The following is a 16,325-nucleotide window of genomic DNA, read 5'->3' on the forward strand; positions in this document are numbered from 1 at the left end:
AGGGGAAATCATAAGAAAATATGAGAGGAAAGTAGGAGAAATGATGTAAAATGTGGGAGAGTATGAACAATTATTGAAGAGGGTAAGGAGCAGTGAGGAGAAATGATGCGAGGGAAAGTGAGGAAAATTAGGGGTGTTGAAGTACAGAAAGTAAGGGAAAACAAGGATATTGGAAGAAGGAGATGTCAGGGGAAATTGTGAAGGAAACTAAAAGGAGTAAAATTAAGTAACAATTATTGGAAATGATCAGAAATGAGAGTGGGGAGAGCAGAGGAAATAAAGGCTAAAGAAGTGAAGTAGGGAAAGGAGAGTGTCAGATGAGGAATGATAGGGAGGAGGAAGTAGGGGAGAAAGTTGGGGAAAGTTAAGGAAATGAAGGTTTAAGTAAGGGGAGGAAAAATAAGTTGGGAAAAAGTCGAACTATCCAAACTCTGACATTTTAAAATACTTTTGCAAAAACATTCTTACTATAAAAAGTGATTCTAATATGAATGAAGCATATTTCGTTTACAGGGCGAAGTTGCTGGGAATCCGGGGACTGTCGACGTTATTCTAGAATGTATGTGATTCAAAGCATACGTGTTCCTAAGAGGGTGCATATGTCGCAGAAGGGGGAAGGGAGAAACGCACGTGATGCAACCTAAAGTGGGGCTCTTGAGACACCACACCAGACACCCCTCTGTCTGTCTGGTCACACAGCAACCCTTTTTAAGTGGGAGTATTATGTCACTCTCGAGGTTTAATAGACACCTGCGCTGCAACATCCTTCCTTTGTGTATGTGTGTGAAAAATGCTTTCTTTGAAGACAGACAAAAAAAAGAGATAAGTATATTTACGGTCTTGCACGAGGTGCAATTTTTCATTTTTCTAAGTATTTCTGAGACTGTTTGGAAACTTTTAAGAAGCAGCTAAAGGTATCAACTGAACTACACTCTAAGCAATAAACAGTACCTTAAATTTTGCTTTGATGGTTGCTATGATATAAAATTCTGAAGTTGTGGGGTCATGCGGTCTCCACATAACAGACGTCCGGTGCGGCCTGTAAGACCGCACGTCCATGCTTGAAGTTAGAAAAATTTGATCATATCTTAGCAAATAAAATTAATTTTTTATATAACCGTCCATGTAACATTAAATAATCATTTTATACTATTTGATACACTAGTATCGAAATACTTTTAGCTCATTTCTTTCGAAATTTTTTTTATTTAAGAACATTGATAATATTTAGATATTAGCCGAGACTAATTACTTAACAAAATTACTAGTTTGTAACAGGTGTGAGAAAAAATATTTTGCATACTTTTTTATTTATAATTTTTAAACATTCGCCTCAAATTTCAAAACTTCACTAATTGTTTTTTATTATACGCACTCTACTAAGGTAATTGTCTAACAAAACATGTTATTTAAAGAAAAATTGGAAAATGTTTAGGATATAATTCCTTTTTTGACATTACTCGTATAAATTATTTATTTTATGCATATTTGTTTCATGTAATAATTTATAAAATTATATTTAAGTCATTTTAACCATTTTTAATACAGTACACAAAATAACTCTGGGTCAAAAGCTGTTTAATATACCTAATATTGAAAAATGTTTGTTATAGATTTTTATATAGTTTATGTTTTAATTATTGACTAAAACTCAGCGACTTGAAAGCAAGCCAAGCGCGTATGCATTTCCTACTAGTTTTGGTTAATTATTGACATAACAGATATGTGGATAATTTCTCGAGGGGTTGTCTAATTTGTAAGTTCTGAGTACTTTTGGAGAAAGTTTCCAAACAAGCCTTTTAATTTTGCATCAGCTTTAGTTTGAATCGTGTTATAATTATGTAACTTCAGCTTTAAATAATAAACAGTGCTCGTAAAATATAATTTTGTTGGTTTCGATTAGCGAAAACCACAAACTCGAAGTCCTAACCTAAAAATAAGAAACTACAAATTTAGATTACTTTTGAGAATTTCGTAGACTCAAGCATAAACCCTTAGAGTTTCGGTCGATTATTCTTGCGACCATCTGTCCATCCGTTGTACTTTTTCTAAGGATTGGAAGTGAAAAAAACTAGCGGGAAATTATGAAAGGGAAAAGGGTAGAAAAGAGGGGAAATACGGAAAGGAAAATGACGGAAACTAAAAGGAGGGAAGGAAGAGAAACGAGATAAAATTGGGAAAAGTAATATAGTGGAAATAGCGAAAATGGAAAGGGCAATTAATTTCAATAAGATAAAATATGGGGACGAGAATTATGGTGATGAAGGAAGAGAATGTAGACGAAGCAGGGAAAATTAGAGGAGGGAAAGTAGAAGAGATTAGAAGAATGTGGATAGATTGGAAAATATGGAAAGTAAATTAAGGGAAAGAAGTGGAAGTGGGGTAAGGATGTTCAGATATTAGAGGAAATAAGATGAAATGGGTATATGAGAGGAATTAAAGGGAAATAAGGGAGGAGTAAAAGAAACGAAGGGGAATTATCGGAAATTAGGTAGAAGGACGGAAAGCAGAAGAAAAGGAGTGGAGAGAAAGTAGCGATAGATATATGAAATTAGGGTAAAGGAAGTGGAGTAAAATTATGAAGTCGAAATAGAGAATGTGAGGCGAAGTGAGGGAAATTATAGTAAGTGGGTAAGGGTACTGAGGGATAGGGAAGTAAGGCAAGGAAGAGGATCCTCCACTAGGAAAGGGAGAAGAGAAAAAATTAATCGAGGAAGAAGTTCAGCAGGTAGAGGGAAGGGGGAAGTGAGAAGAACTTAGGGGAGGGGAAGTAGAATAAATTATGAAAATAGGAAATATCAGGGAAAATGTGGAAGTGAAGAGAAAGTATGGAAGGGTATTTTGAGATAGTAGGGAAAATAAGGGGCCAAGGAGTAGAAGAAATGAGCGGTGAGAAATAAGCGGAAGTAAGGGGATAAGAGGAAGAGTGAGGAAAATGATTATAAATGATAGTAATTGAGGAAGGAAATTAAGAACTAGGGAAGTAGGGGATATGAGGGAAGGAAATATAGATGAGATGAGGGAAAAAGTCAAAATAACGTTAGAGGGATAAATCGAGGAAGCGAGGGAACATAAGAATAGGAAAAGAAGCAAAAATGAGAAGAGGGGAAGTAGAGGAAACCAAAGAGGGAGAGTCAAAAAAATAAGGGGTGGGTAAATAGGGGAAGTTAGAAGATATGAGGGTTAGGAAAGTGTGAAAAATGAAGGAGTAGGAGTAGAGGATGCGAGGGGTAGTATGGGAAATAAATAAATATTATGGCGATGAAGGAGGGGAAATGTGGGCTAGGGAATTCGCAGAAGTAAGCAGAAGGAAAGTAAAAGTAACGAAGGAAATAGTGGTAATAGCGGTGATTAGGGTAAATGCGGAAATAGTGGAATCTTGGGAAAATAAGGATAGGAAAAATAGAGAAAATGGAAGAAATAGGGTAAATAAGGAGAAATAAAGGGTCACTAGGAAAAGAAAGGGGAAATTTAAAGAGGGGCAGCAGATGAAGTAAGGATAAACTAATATAGGAGAATTAAGAAAAATTAAAATGGCGAAATAGAGGATTTCAGGGTTAGTAGAAATAATGATTATAAATTATGGTCAGCAGGAGAGAGAAATTGAGGACTAGGCAAGGAAAATAGGGAAAAGGGATTGTTAACTAAGCAAGCGTAGAGAAGAGAAGTACTGGATGGAGAATTTGAGAAAGGTGTAACGAAGGCAGAAAGGATAGAAGAGAAAATAGGGGAAATGAGGTCAAGGAAAGTAGAAGAAATAAGGAAAATTTAGTGAGAAGGAGAAATAAAGGTAAATAAAGAAATAGAGGATTAAAGGATAAATAAGGATTGAAAATTAGGGGAAATGAGTGGTAGGAAGTGTTGGGAGTAGAAAGCAGGAAGTAGGTAGGAAAATGAGGTCAAAGAAATTAGAAGAAATCAGGAAAATATAGTAAGTAGGATAAATAAAGGTAAATAAAGAAATGGGGGATTCGATGATAAATAACGATAAAAAATTAGGGAAAATGAGTGGTAGGAAGAATAAGATAATAGAGAAAATAAGAGAAAATAAAGAAAAGAGGGGAAGTGAGGAAAAATAAAAATGAAAAAGCGAGGAGAAATGTGAGTCTTAACATTCAACGAAACTCTTTTTTGTAAGCGCCAGGTGCCTACTCTAAATAATTTGTCATTCTATTAGCTACGATTATAAAAAATATTCTTTTACTGCAATCTGTGACGCATATATGCAGCCTAATTTGACCTAACAACTCACTGTAGCCAGAAGGGGTTCATATCCTCGCATTCTGGACTCTGTTACATCAATTATTGTCCATGAGGGTCATTTTCAGTTCCATTTCTGATGGCACACAAGCTAAAATAGAAATCAGGGGGCTACGTAATGACACTAACGCACTAGGGTGGTATTAAAAACTTTTTTTTTGTAATAAAGCATCATTCTCACACAATAAACTTTTATTTTGACTCTCCCAACTTCCTTGTATCGTGAAAAGAAAATAACCTAAAAAATCGAAAAACCCAGTTTAATGTAAAATTCGAGTAGAAAATGACTTGTTTCAAAATACTTTTTTAAAAGCAATATTTTTTTCAATTAATAAATTTTAGCAATAATAGAAACAATTTAATAATCCATTATTATAACAAAATTGATTTTTATTCACGTACATTTTAAAAATAGTTCTTCAGGATTTACAATTTAAATTGAAAGTATTTGATATCAAATAATTTAACATTAATTAACAATTTGAAAAAAGCACAATATTTTGAATAGAATTGATTTTTCATACATCCCCTTCCATAATTCCCCCTCATTCAGCCTACTTCCCATCCCCTCGTTTTCACTCAAGTCCCATCACGTCTCCTTTTCCCTTTTCCTGCTTTTTCCATCCGTCACTTCCCGTACTTCCCCTCCAATAATTTCCGATTACTTCCCTTACTTTGAAAAATTGAGGGCGGTCGAATGGACCCTCAAACGAAACTATTAAGGTGTCGTCCAAGGGCTGCAAAACACTAAAAATTAAAATTCTTTCATCGAGAACCTCAAAAATGGTGCCAGAGTTATACCAGAAGTTCATTTGACTCTTTATTAGGAAAAAATATTCAGTGTGCTTTTTAGTCAACATTCGTGATGTCGATGTAAATTTTTCAACAAGCTCTCTCACAGCGCATCAGACACTTTAATTAGAAGACGTCAGTAATAAACGCTTCGCCAACGGCGTTTAGGATCTCCTACTAATTTATTTTTTCTTCTAATTTGCACTATCTGCGTACTTTTAGAGGCGGCACTTCACGCCTTTAAAATTTTTTAATTTAAATATAGAGAACAGAGTGGTTAAGTAGTTCATTTTAAGGTGAAAAGGAGGATTTTTTCTAAAAAAATTAGTCAAAGAAGACGAACTCTCCTCACTTCTCCTCACTGTCCCTTCCCGTAATTGCTCATTATTTCCCCTCATTTCCGCTACTACAACTGCATACTCTTCCATAATTTTCTTTCATTCCTCTTCACATCCTCTACTTTCCTTCGCATACTTTCCCCCCTCCTCCCAATCACTTTACCCTTTACTTTACCCAATCCCAAACTTGTTCGTCCTCTGCCTCCTCTAGTTTATTTTCTTTGCCGTTAGATCTTCTCTTCTGCTCATCCTTATAACTTATAATATTCCTTCCCCTACTGATACTTATTTCTAATTATTTCCCCTCACTTTCACCACGCATCTTTCCCCGCACACCGTTCCCATACTTTCTATCTTCTACTCCTCCTACATACCCTTTCCCTTTTCCTTGCCCTACCAGCTAACATTCCCCGTCCCCTACTTTTCTTCCAGCTCCTTACCCTCGAGGGTAAATATTTTATTATTTGGTTGAAAATTTAATTATTTTGTTGAAAATTAAAAAATTTTATTTAAAAGTCATCTTTTTCCATTTTAAATTCCACTATCTAGTTGAAACTTGTCTTTCTTTGCAAAAAATTATGTTTTCGTTTTTAAAATTCAGAAATTTTGATAAAACTTTATTTTGATGATCGAAGAATGTCATAGTAGAAAAATTTACTATTTTGCTTAAAATTACTTCTTTTTAATGAATTGAACTATTTTTATTTCAAATTAAAATCTTTCGATTGATATATCAACTGTAATACTTTTTTAGAATTCATCTTTCATGATTGAAATTTCTACTCTCTTTACTTCAACTTTTATTTTGATAATTCATATTTTAAGTAGAAAATAAAACTGGTTTGTAGACAATTTGTCTTTTTAACTTAAAAACTACCAAATTTAGTTCAAGTTTTTTTGTTTCTTAGATGAAAAATCATTCTTTAATCATTTAAAATTAAAACATGAAATATTAAATTTGTTGTTGAGAACACGTCCCTTTTGGTTCAAGATTAATTTTCATGGTTAAAGATTAAGAATTTTATTGAAAAATTGACCTTCTCAGTTAAAACCTATCTTTTTGTTTCAAAATGAAAGTATTTTGTTAAAAATTCTATTATTTAGTTAGAGATTAATTTTCTTCTTGAAAATTTATATTTTAAGGTTCCAGATTGACCTGTTTTCTAGAGAATTTACCGTGTTTTTTTCAAAACGACACAATTTAGTTTTTTTTTTTAATTTCTTAGTGGATTCTTTTTTGTGAAAGATCAAATATTTGGATGAAAATTCTCATTTTGTTGGATGCATTGAACTTGTTTTAATTTAAAATGCAAGTAATTTTGATTAAAATCATAAATAATATACTTTTTGTTAAAAAGGCAACTACTCACTTAAAAATTTAACTAACTTGTTACAAAATAAATTTATTGGGTAAATATTCATCATTTTAATGGAAAATCTATCTTTTTGGTAGAAAATGTAAGTATTCTCTAGAATCGTCCTAATTAGTTTAAAATTAACTTAATTGTTGATAATTTATATTTTAGGGTTCTGATTCCAAATTCACTTAATAAATTTAATTTTAAAAGAATTTATTCTCCTCTTTCACTGAAATTGTAAAGAAAATATTTTTTCTTTCGGATTTATTTTCTCCATTAAATCATTAGTGATTTCTTCGCTGCCGAGGATATCCTTCAGCTCTACCAAATTCGCAATAAAATCGTTAAAAAAATCTTTAAAGCTGGTATCATCGAAAAGAATTATTTTCTGATGTCTTCAATTTCTTTTTATGACTTTTAAAAATAAATCAATATCTTTGTGAAGGAAGGAGAAATTTTGGCAAGTATTTTTAATATCAGACGTTTCGGAGGATTTGACAAATATAAGGAAAAAACCTTCGGAAAGGTGTTAATAGAAAATTAAGTAAAAAGAGGATCCCTAAAAATCTCTAAAAACAAATGTATACCTATTTCTCTGAAGTAGTTCACAGTCTTTAGAAAAAGAAAACAGGATAAAAAAATATAACCTATTAACGATGCGGCGATAACTTTCACAATTTAAAATTTTTTTATAATAAGCAGTTAAGGAGAGATTATTTATAGAGAAATGGACATTTTTAAGTGATGATAAATGAGGTGCTACTTTAAAAATGGTTCCAGATTTTCTAAAAAGTAAGTTCTAACTTTAAGGTTTCAATTTCCATATTTTGAGTTTTCAGTCTTTAAAATTTTTTAATTATTTGAGTTAATTCTTAAAAAATAAATCCTTGTGTATTTCGAATTAATTTTTACAAGGAGAATTTTGTTTATGTGAAAAAGGATACGAAAAGCGTTTCATGAAAATTTAAGACAGGGATGCTAATGCAATAGTTTACAAAATTATATGGCAAATATTGGTTAACATTTATTTTATAGATTCTTTAATTGAATATGGTTTTCTGTTACCCTGCGAATATTGTGAAATTAAAATTAGGATAATCGAGAAAATGTTTTTTGTTTAAAAAACTCGATTTTTGTGTTGAATTACATTTCAGAAACATTTCAAGATGAGAGTAAAGATCATGGGGATCGAGCTTTCTGAAAACATTAGGTTTGTGCATTTAATTAATCATATAAGAAGTATTTCAGAAGAGCTTCTTGTCAGTTAGTTATGCTCCAGACTAAGGTTTTGTTCCATGCTAAGTAACTTCTCTCGTGGATAATGTAAATTCACGCAGCAGTGGCGCCATCTATTATCAGATATAGTAACTAACAAATTAACCGACATCCTCGCAATACCGATGAGAGAGGTAACTTTGAATGGCTTAGAATCTTAGCCTGGAACAGAACCGGTGAACGAGAAGCCCTGCTATTAATTATTTCTTAAGCCGCCAGGTTTCGTATTTTCGTGTATTAAGCTTTGTACTTAAACGTAGTTTTCTTTCGGCTCTTGCATTTTTCAAAGTTTGATACCGAATTTTATGTATGAAAAAAGTTCGAACGTTCACAAAATGTCGAGGTTCAGAAAAAAGGTAAAATAATTTTCAGTGAAGTTCCTACCAAAATGCAGTACCTAAACGTACTTTATTGTACTCTAATACATTTTAAAAAGTTTCAGCCAGATATTTTATTTACAAAAAAAGTTCTTAGGTTCAAAAAAACATTCAGTGAACTGACAAAGTGAGGTCGGTAATATAGGTATTAAGCTGTGTCACATGCCCTTAATTCATTTTTTTCTAAAAGCGCCAGACCAATTATTTTCGTTTTCATACCAGCAGAAAATAGAAATTGAATTTAACACGAAACTTCCATGGATCGCTTTTAGCAAAATTTTCTCAAATTTTGGGTGCAGCAATTTTTGTTTTAAGTCGACGATAGCTATTAACAAAACTCGATAAAAGGTAGAAAAAATTAAATTAATGACATGATAAGCCTTTGCATTTTATCCGCGTTAATGAGCGCTGCTTTGATTGTTCGTCCGTTTCTGAGCCAGTCGATTATCGGATATTCTGAAATTATGGTGATAGTGATAGTCGGTGATAGTGACACATGTTCACTTGATTTTAGTGAACCCAAGCTTTCAGAAAGCAAAGAGCAAAGAATTGACGTCCTACTACTGGGATCTATTGACAACAGCGAAGATAATGATACCATCCCAAACACTTTTGAAAAATATCAAATTTCTCCCGGGTCTAATAATTCATCCTATGGAAATCGGGCCTTGAATTCCGGTAGTGTCAGGAAATCGGAGGAAGTGAAAGATAAGAACACTGAAGTATCGAAAAGTTGGAATCAGATGTCAGCTTTTAGAAGCATCAGACGAAGAATGTATTTCAGAAAAAGACGTGTCATTTTCTATAACTCAAATTTTAATCAAAATTTCTGGAGAATTTCAGAAAACTTGAAGAGATTTTCAAAATGTAAGATATATTCAGGTTGTGGGCTCCCGCCACTGTGGACACTATTTAACACTTTTAATAAGTGATGACACTATTTTGAAAAAACTAATGAAGGTACAAAAATGATCTTTTATAGCCTATTAGGGCGTAAATAATTTTTTCAAACCTCTCCCTCATGTATGACTTTCTCTCTCCTCCCTAGTTCCACCCCAAAAATGTCAAAATTCACTTCCCCTTTCTTCCCTAACTTCTTTATCATTTAACTCCCTTCTCCTCACTTACCCCACATTTCCTTACTTCCTCTACCATCGTCATTTCCTCACACTTCCTCTACCATCTTCATTTCCTCACACTTCCCCTACTTAACCTCCCTTCATTTCCTACCACTTCCCCTGCTTCCTGTCCTCACTTCTTCTTAGGACCACTTTTTCTAGTTCCTGTTCTCGCATTTCCTCTACTTTCTCTCTATTTGCGAGTTGTCATGAGTCTTTTGAAATCCTTTCTTATTTCTCGAAGGTCAAAAAAATTCCTGGCAATTCTCTAAAATAACAATTATTATTATAAATTCTTTTAAATGGCTTCAAGTTATTGAAATCTCCTAAAAATTTCTTAGAATTTGTGAAAATACCCTACATCTTGTCCCTTAAGTTTACCGCTTAAAGCCCTTTAATACCTTCTTTTTGTAATACTATCCCCTCTACTCGCTACCCTAGCTAACACTATTTTTTTAAATTCCTTTCCCTAGTCCTTATTTGCTCTCACTTCCCCTTCTCTCCTCTCCTCATCATCTGTCACTGCTCCTATTTCCTTTATTTACCTACTTCCCCTCTCCAAATTACTATAATTTCCAATGCTTTGCCTTTTTTTACTTCCCTAATTTCCAGTCACTTCTCCTCTTATCTCTTCCATTTATTTCCCTTCACTTTTTCTTACTTCTTCTAATATCCCCTCTCATTTCTTTCACTTTACGTGCTTTTCCTTCACTCATTTCTTATCGCTTCTTCTGATTTACCTTCCTTTAAATAATCCGACATTTCTTACTTTCCTTCTCCTTTTTTCCATTTAATTTTTCTACTTTTTCTCTTCTAATTTCCCTTTTACCTGTCCTGCTTTTCCTTCCCGCATTTTCTATCACTTATCCTACTTTCCCTCTCCACATTTCTTCTCATTTACCATCTCTTCTTTTATTTTCCTCCGCTCATTCCTCCTTACTTCCCCTCACTTCCCCTACTTATCTTCACTATCTCTTCTTGGAAAAAGTACGGAAAACCCCTAATTAAACCGATATTTAAGTCTTTATGACGTTCTTACAATCTTTTATTTGTAATTACTGAACTTTAACGTCTTTCTATAATTTAGCATGTATGGATTTCTAAGGGCTCATTCGTTCAAAATTTTACACACTATTATAAATTGCCCCCCTTCCCCATCCTCTTGCATAACAGATCGATTTATGGGAAGTTATGGGAAATAATGACAGGGGAAGTAGGTGATGTGAGAAAAAATAGTAGGAAGGAACTTAGGGAAAGTAAGAGGAAATAAGACATTGAAGGTGAAGTATAAACAAATAAGGGGAAATAAGAGAAGGAAAAGTAGAAAAATTGAATGGGAATAAAGGAAAAGCAAATTAAGAAAGTGACATAAAATGAGGGAGGGAAAGTATGAAAAATGAAAGGATATATAGTAAGATAAGTGTGAGTAAGTAGGTGATGTAGGTGAAGCAAGTCAAGTGGTAGGAAAATAGGGGCGTAGTAACACGAGTTAATGATGAGAGAATAAGTAGAGAGAATAAAGACTTGGGATGTTGAAAAAGTGATAGAATATGAGAGAAAGGAAGGTAGAGGAATAAATGACAAATTATGAGACAGGAATTAAACATAGTAACGTAAAATAGATGGGAGGAGAATTGACTTGAAGGAAGGTAAATGGAAAAAGGAAGGCAACAGAAGTGTGAAAAAATGAGAGAGAAGAAGTAATCTGAGCAAAAAAAATAATAGAGTGAAGTAGGAGTAATAAAAGTAGGTCAGTGTGGAAAATGAGTTGGGGAATTATAATAAGTAAGAAGAAATTAGAAGATGAATAGTATAAAAAATTGATGAAATTAGGAAAGGGAACTAGGGAAGGTAAAGAGAAGCGGGATAAGGGAAAGAATGGGAACTGGACTATTGGATATGGAAGTGAGAGGAGGGGGAAATAGAAGAAAAAGAAGTTAAGGAAGTTAAGGAAGTGAGTGGAAGCGAAGTTTGAAGTATTTGGACAGAATTAAGAGGGAGAGGGGAATTAGGAAAGTATAAAGGGACTACAGAAGCGCAAATATAACTACGGAACCCATTTTTAGAGGCGCACAGGTTCTACTTTGACTAATTTTCTCAATACTTATGCGAATATTGACACTATTTTCTTCTGAAGTGAGTTCAAGTGTAGAAGATTCAAAAGTTTTTTATATGAGAGAGAAAATAAATTTGCAAGAAAGGAAAAATAAATTTTCAAAAGATCATAAGGAGTACCCTTTTTATTTTATGGGTCCACAGCTCGAAACTTCAAAGATGGTGGTTTCGAGAGGTCAGATGGAATTGCTTTTGGTTCAGATGCTGGCTGGAGAAATGGACGATTAGATACGCAAGTCTGGAACAAATGTGACTTTGAAAGAAAATCTTCGAATTCTCGTGTTTCCCTGCTTTCAGAAACAAGCCGGAAACTCTCGAATTCAAATTTTGAAGTTAGAAATTATTTGAATTCGAGCATCGATAAAAGGGAGAAGGAACAGAAAATTATTTGTAGATCTTGATTGGGATTGTATGAATCTGAGAAAGGAAATTATTTTGAGAACTACGGATTCATAAAATTAAAAGCATCTTCGAGTTTGGAAGTCAAAACGAGTTGTACTTCTTGTGGCAGAAGCAATGATAATGAAAGCTCTTCGAGTTCGAGCATTACATCTTTTCATGAAGATTCACATTCTGAGAAAGGTAGTTATTTTATTACATTTTTGTTTTTGAGTCTTTGCAAATTGATATTTATTGATTTCAAGAATCAACATTTACATAGACTAAAATAAAAATAGTTCTGCTAGAATTATTTTTACATTTTAAAACTAATTTTATATAAGGAATGCCGGAAGGAATTCATTTGGATTCTAGAAAGCAGGGAGAAATTAAACTCAAGTCCGAACAAGAAAATCAATGTTGGTAGAATATATTTTCGTCTTAAAATGCATAGTATAACTAAAAAAAAATTTTTTTAATATATATATATATTGTTTAAATACTGTAAATATTATTTAAAATCTTCACCGATTTCTGGTATAAAAGGCCAGAATGAAATTGTGAATTTAATAACACTAAATGATAATCTTACAAATAATAATAATAATCTAAAAATTTTATAATTTAAAAAAAAAATTTGGACTCTACTGTAAAATCCGATGATTATTTGATAACACTAAATGAGAATCTTGGAAGTAATAATAATGTAAAAATCTTATAATTTGTTAAAATGAAATTTTGGTCTATTCTTTAAAATCCGATGATTAAATGAAAATCATTCCGTTTTTCTTTCAATTTCTGATTTAGAACACCAACAGAACTTAAATATTTGAATCTTTTTTTAAATCTCATTTTTTATTAGGAATGCCAATTTCCAACAAAAACATTTAGATCATCAAAAATTTCAGAATATGATAATTTTTGTCTTAAAATACTATTTTTTTCTATATCTATTTCTAACATAACCTAAACTTGTTAAATATGTCAATCTTCTTTTAAATCCAATTTTTTTATTGGAAATACGAATATACTACCATAAACCAAAATTATTTGAATTCTAACTCTTGTTCAAATTCTGATTTTTGTTTAAATATACCAATTTTATATTTAGAACGCTACCATAACCTGAAATTGTTAATATGTGAATATTCTACTCAATCAAACTTTTTCATTAACAATACCCCGACAAAAATACTACAATAAACCAAAATTGTTTTAAAATTCCAAGTCTTGTTCAAATTAGGATTTTTCTTCGAATATACCAATTTATTGTGTAGAACGGTAACATAACCTAAAATTATTGAATATGTAAATCTTCTAAATCTAAAATTTGTTATTAAAAATACTCCGACATAAACACTAACAAAATCAAAAATTGTTAAAAAATACTCAATCTTGTTAAAATTATGTTTTTTTCTTTTGAAATACACATTTTTTTGTTGAACGCTAACATAACCTAACATTGTTAATTGTATAACCTGCTTGTAAACCTAACTTTTTCTTATTAAAAATACCCAAAAAAAAACACAAACATAATCTGAAATTGTTAAAAAAAATTTTATCTTTAAATTATGTTTTTTGTTTGAAAACACCCATTCTTTGTTTAAGACGCTTACATAACCTAAGATTTAAAAAAAAAATTTTTTAATAGAATTCCATTAATCATGTTGATGTGTATGGCTCTGAGATGGAAATCAGGTTATAAAAGTGAACTCAGAGAGTCCGAAAGTCTCGAGTAAAAAAGTTATAAGCTTTTTCATAATTATGAAAGACATAAATAAAAATAATTTAGTTTTTATTTAAAAAAAAAATAATAATTTTCAGTTTAGAAGTTTACAAAATGTGGGGTAAAAGAATATGGAAGACCTTTAGACCATTTTTTTATTCTTGAGGATTTACAGTTTTTTTTATATAAAACAAATTTTGCTTAATTTTGTATAAATGATTTTAAAGCAAATTTGTGCAATTTTGACATATTGCATAATTTCAGAAAAAATTTGAGTAAGTTTAAGGGATATTGAGATGTTTTGAAACGATTCAAAACTAATTAAAAGTTGTAAAGATTTTTCAAGAATTATGTAAAGATTCACGAAAATGAAAGATATTTTGTCAAGTTCCATGAGAAAATTGTAAAGGATTTCCGAAATTGTCAAAGACTAATCTGAAATATTTGATATTATATTTGTGTGAAAATTATTAATTTTATTTTTAATAAATGACATTCAACAGAAAATTAAAAATGTTTTTAAATGTATCAAACATTTCCTAAAATTTCGTAAAAGAGTTTAGAAGATTTTAAAGTAAAATGTTTCAATTTGGTAAGATTAGAAAATAAAAAGAAATAAAAAATCGACTGAATGCAAGAAATACATAGTCGAATTCAAGAGATTCAAAATTAATTGAAGTTTAAAAGATTTTTAGAAATGCAGGTCTTTAAAGATTTTAAAAATGAACTTTGGGAGCTTTAAAATAATTTCGAAAGTTTTTCAGAGAATGAACTGATTTTCTGACAATTTCTGGCAAAATTTAGAAGATTATAAGGTAGCTCTTAAAAATTTTAAATCGAATTCCAGTCAGTTGAAAATATTTTCAGGAGTTTAAGACGCTTTCAATAGATTAAAAACATTTTAAAAATGGGAAAGATTTTCAAAAATTTATAAAATATTTTTTTATTCCTTCCCAACTTCTGAAAGTCTTTTTAAAAAATATCCTATTTAAGGGTTCGCTATTTAATTGTAATTGCCGAAAATATAAATTGAAGGAATTGTTAAATTCCTATGAATATTTCTATTCCTGAAATTTAAATTTGCCAACATTAAAAATTGTCGAAAATAACTAGTAAATTATTAATTAATTATTAATTAAATAGTTCACCTAATTTATAATTTTACAAATAGCTCAAAAATTAATAATTAATTAATTATGTTCAGCAGTTCTAAATTTCAGGAATTGAAATATTTATAGTAATTTAATAATACGTTTATTTTATAAATTGAATAAGGTGAATTTTAGTTTCGGATAGTTTTAAATTCGGAATTTAATTTTTTAACAATTAAAAATCTTATCGTTAATTGACATTTGGAAAATTTTATAATTCGGTAATAATATATATTTTCGAAAATGTTTTTCATTCGTATGCGCATTCGTTATTCATTTTTTTATTATTTTTTATAACTTCTGAATATCCTTGCAATTTTTTTCATTTTAAATATTTGAATTATACCCTGATACAACACTTCTTTTAAATATATTTTTTTTATTTAAAATACAAATTTCTCACAGAAACACTTATGTAATCCAAAATTTTTAAAATAAGTAAATAATTTATGTTCAAATTATAATGACTTTTTTTTAAACGCTATTTTTTCCGTAACACACTAACATAATTTTAAATTCTTAAACATGTGAATCTTTTTCAAAATCTAACTTTTTTAAATTGAAAATACCCCGCGAAAAACATTGACATTATCGAAAATTGTTTTAAAATTATAAATCTTATTCAAATTATTTTTTTTTTAAATACAAATTTTTTGCAGAACGTTAAAACATCCTACAATTATTAAATATGTAAATCTTCTACTGAATATAATTTTTTTATTAAAAGTACACCTTGTATACATTCTTTTTTCTTCTCCTAAGCGTGCTCAGTGATTAGCTGATGTTTTTTTATGTTGACCAGGTAATAATTTTATCAGCAGATGTAGGATTTTGTTGGTATACTAGTCCATAAAATTCATGACAAATTAATTAATTTCTCGTAAATCACTTTTTTATAGTTCTGTGTTTGATTTTAATCGTAAAAATAGCATTAAAAATATAAAAAAATTAAAATTTTTGAACAATTATGATAATCTTGTAGGACATAAAAAATCTACATTTTTCTTTTAATTTTTTTTCATATCTTGCGTTATTTGGCTCAAAATTTTAATTTTCGTGTGTTTTTTGGAATTTTGTAAATGCTATAACTCTGGTAATTTTTTATTTTATGAAAAATGTCAGTTGGATAAATTTTTCGATTTTTTGAATACTATAAATAACCGTACAGAGAATTGTTCAATTTGAAACAAGTGGTCTTTAAAATATTCAAAATGTGCCCACTTTTTGAATTTTCATCAAAAATGGCTGGCTAATGAACTTGACCTTTAATTTAGGACACTAAACGTGTCTACTAAGGGCCAATCTAATAAATTAATTTTTTCAAAAATTATCGCGCACTCAAACAGATTCACAGACAGACAGACATACAGAGAGCCACATTCGTAAAAAACCTGTTTTTCGAATTTAGGGGATCTCAAAACGTGGACATTTGTCCAA

The 16,325-nt window shown here is 30.7% G+C and overlaps 1 protein-coding gene across 3 annotated transcripts in view; it reads left to right on the forward strand.

Annotated features, from left to right (window-relative positions):
- The first annotated feature begins 7,376 nt into the window (after positions 1–7,376).
- The window catches only part of LOC117181896 (NAD kinase 2, mitochondrial-like), an 84,008-nt gene continuing 75,059 nt past the window's right edge, over positions 7,377–16,325 (forward strand). For 2 of the 3 annotated variants that reach the window (XM_033374912.1, XM_033374916.1), the window contains exons 1-2: positions 7,377–7,540; positions 7,903–7,958. Coding sequence is in view for 1 of the 3 variants with exons in the window: in XM_033374916.1 (XP_033230807.1) it covers positions 7,915–7,958 (44 nt within the window). In the remaining 2 variants the exon portion in view is untranslated. The remainder of the gene's footprint in view (positions 7,541–7,902; positions 7,959–16,325) is intronic. The other variant, XM_033374913.1, reaches the window with a different exon arrangement.

Source organism: Belonocnema kinseyi, chromosome 10 (assembly GCF_010883055.1).
Source record: "Belonocnema kinseyi isolate 2016_QV_RU_SX_M_011 chromosome 10, B_treatae_v1, whole genome shotgun sequence".
NCBI lineage: Eukaryota > Metazoa > Arthropoda > Insecta > Hymenoptera > Cynipidae > Belonocnema > Belonocnema kinseyi.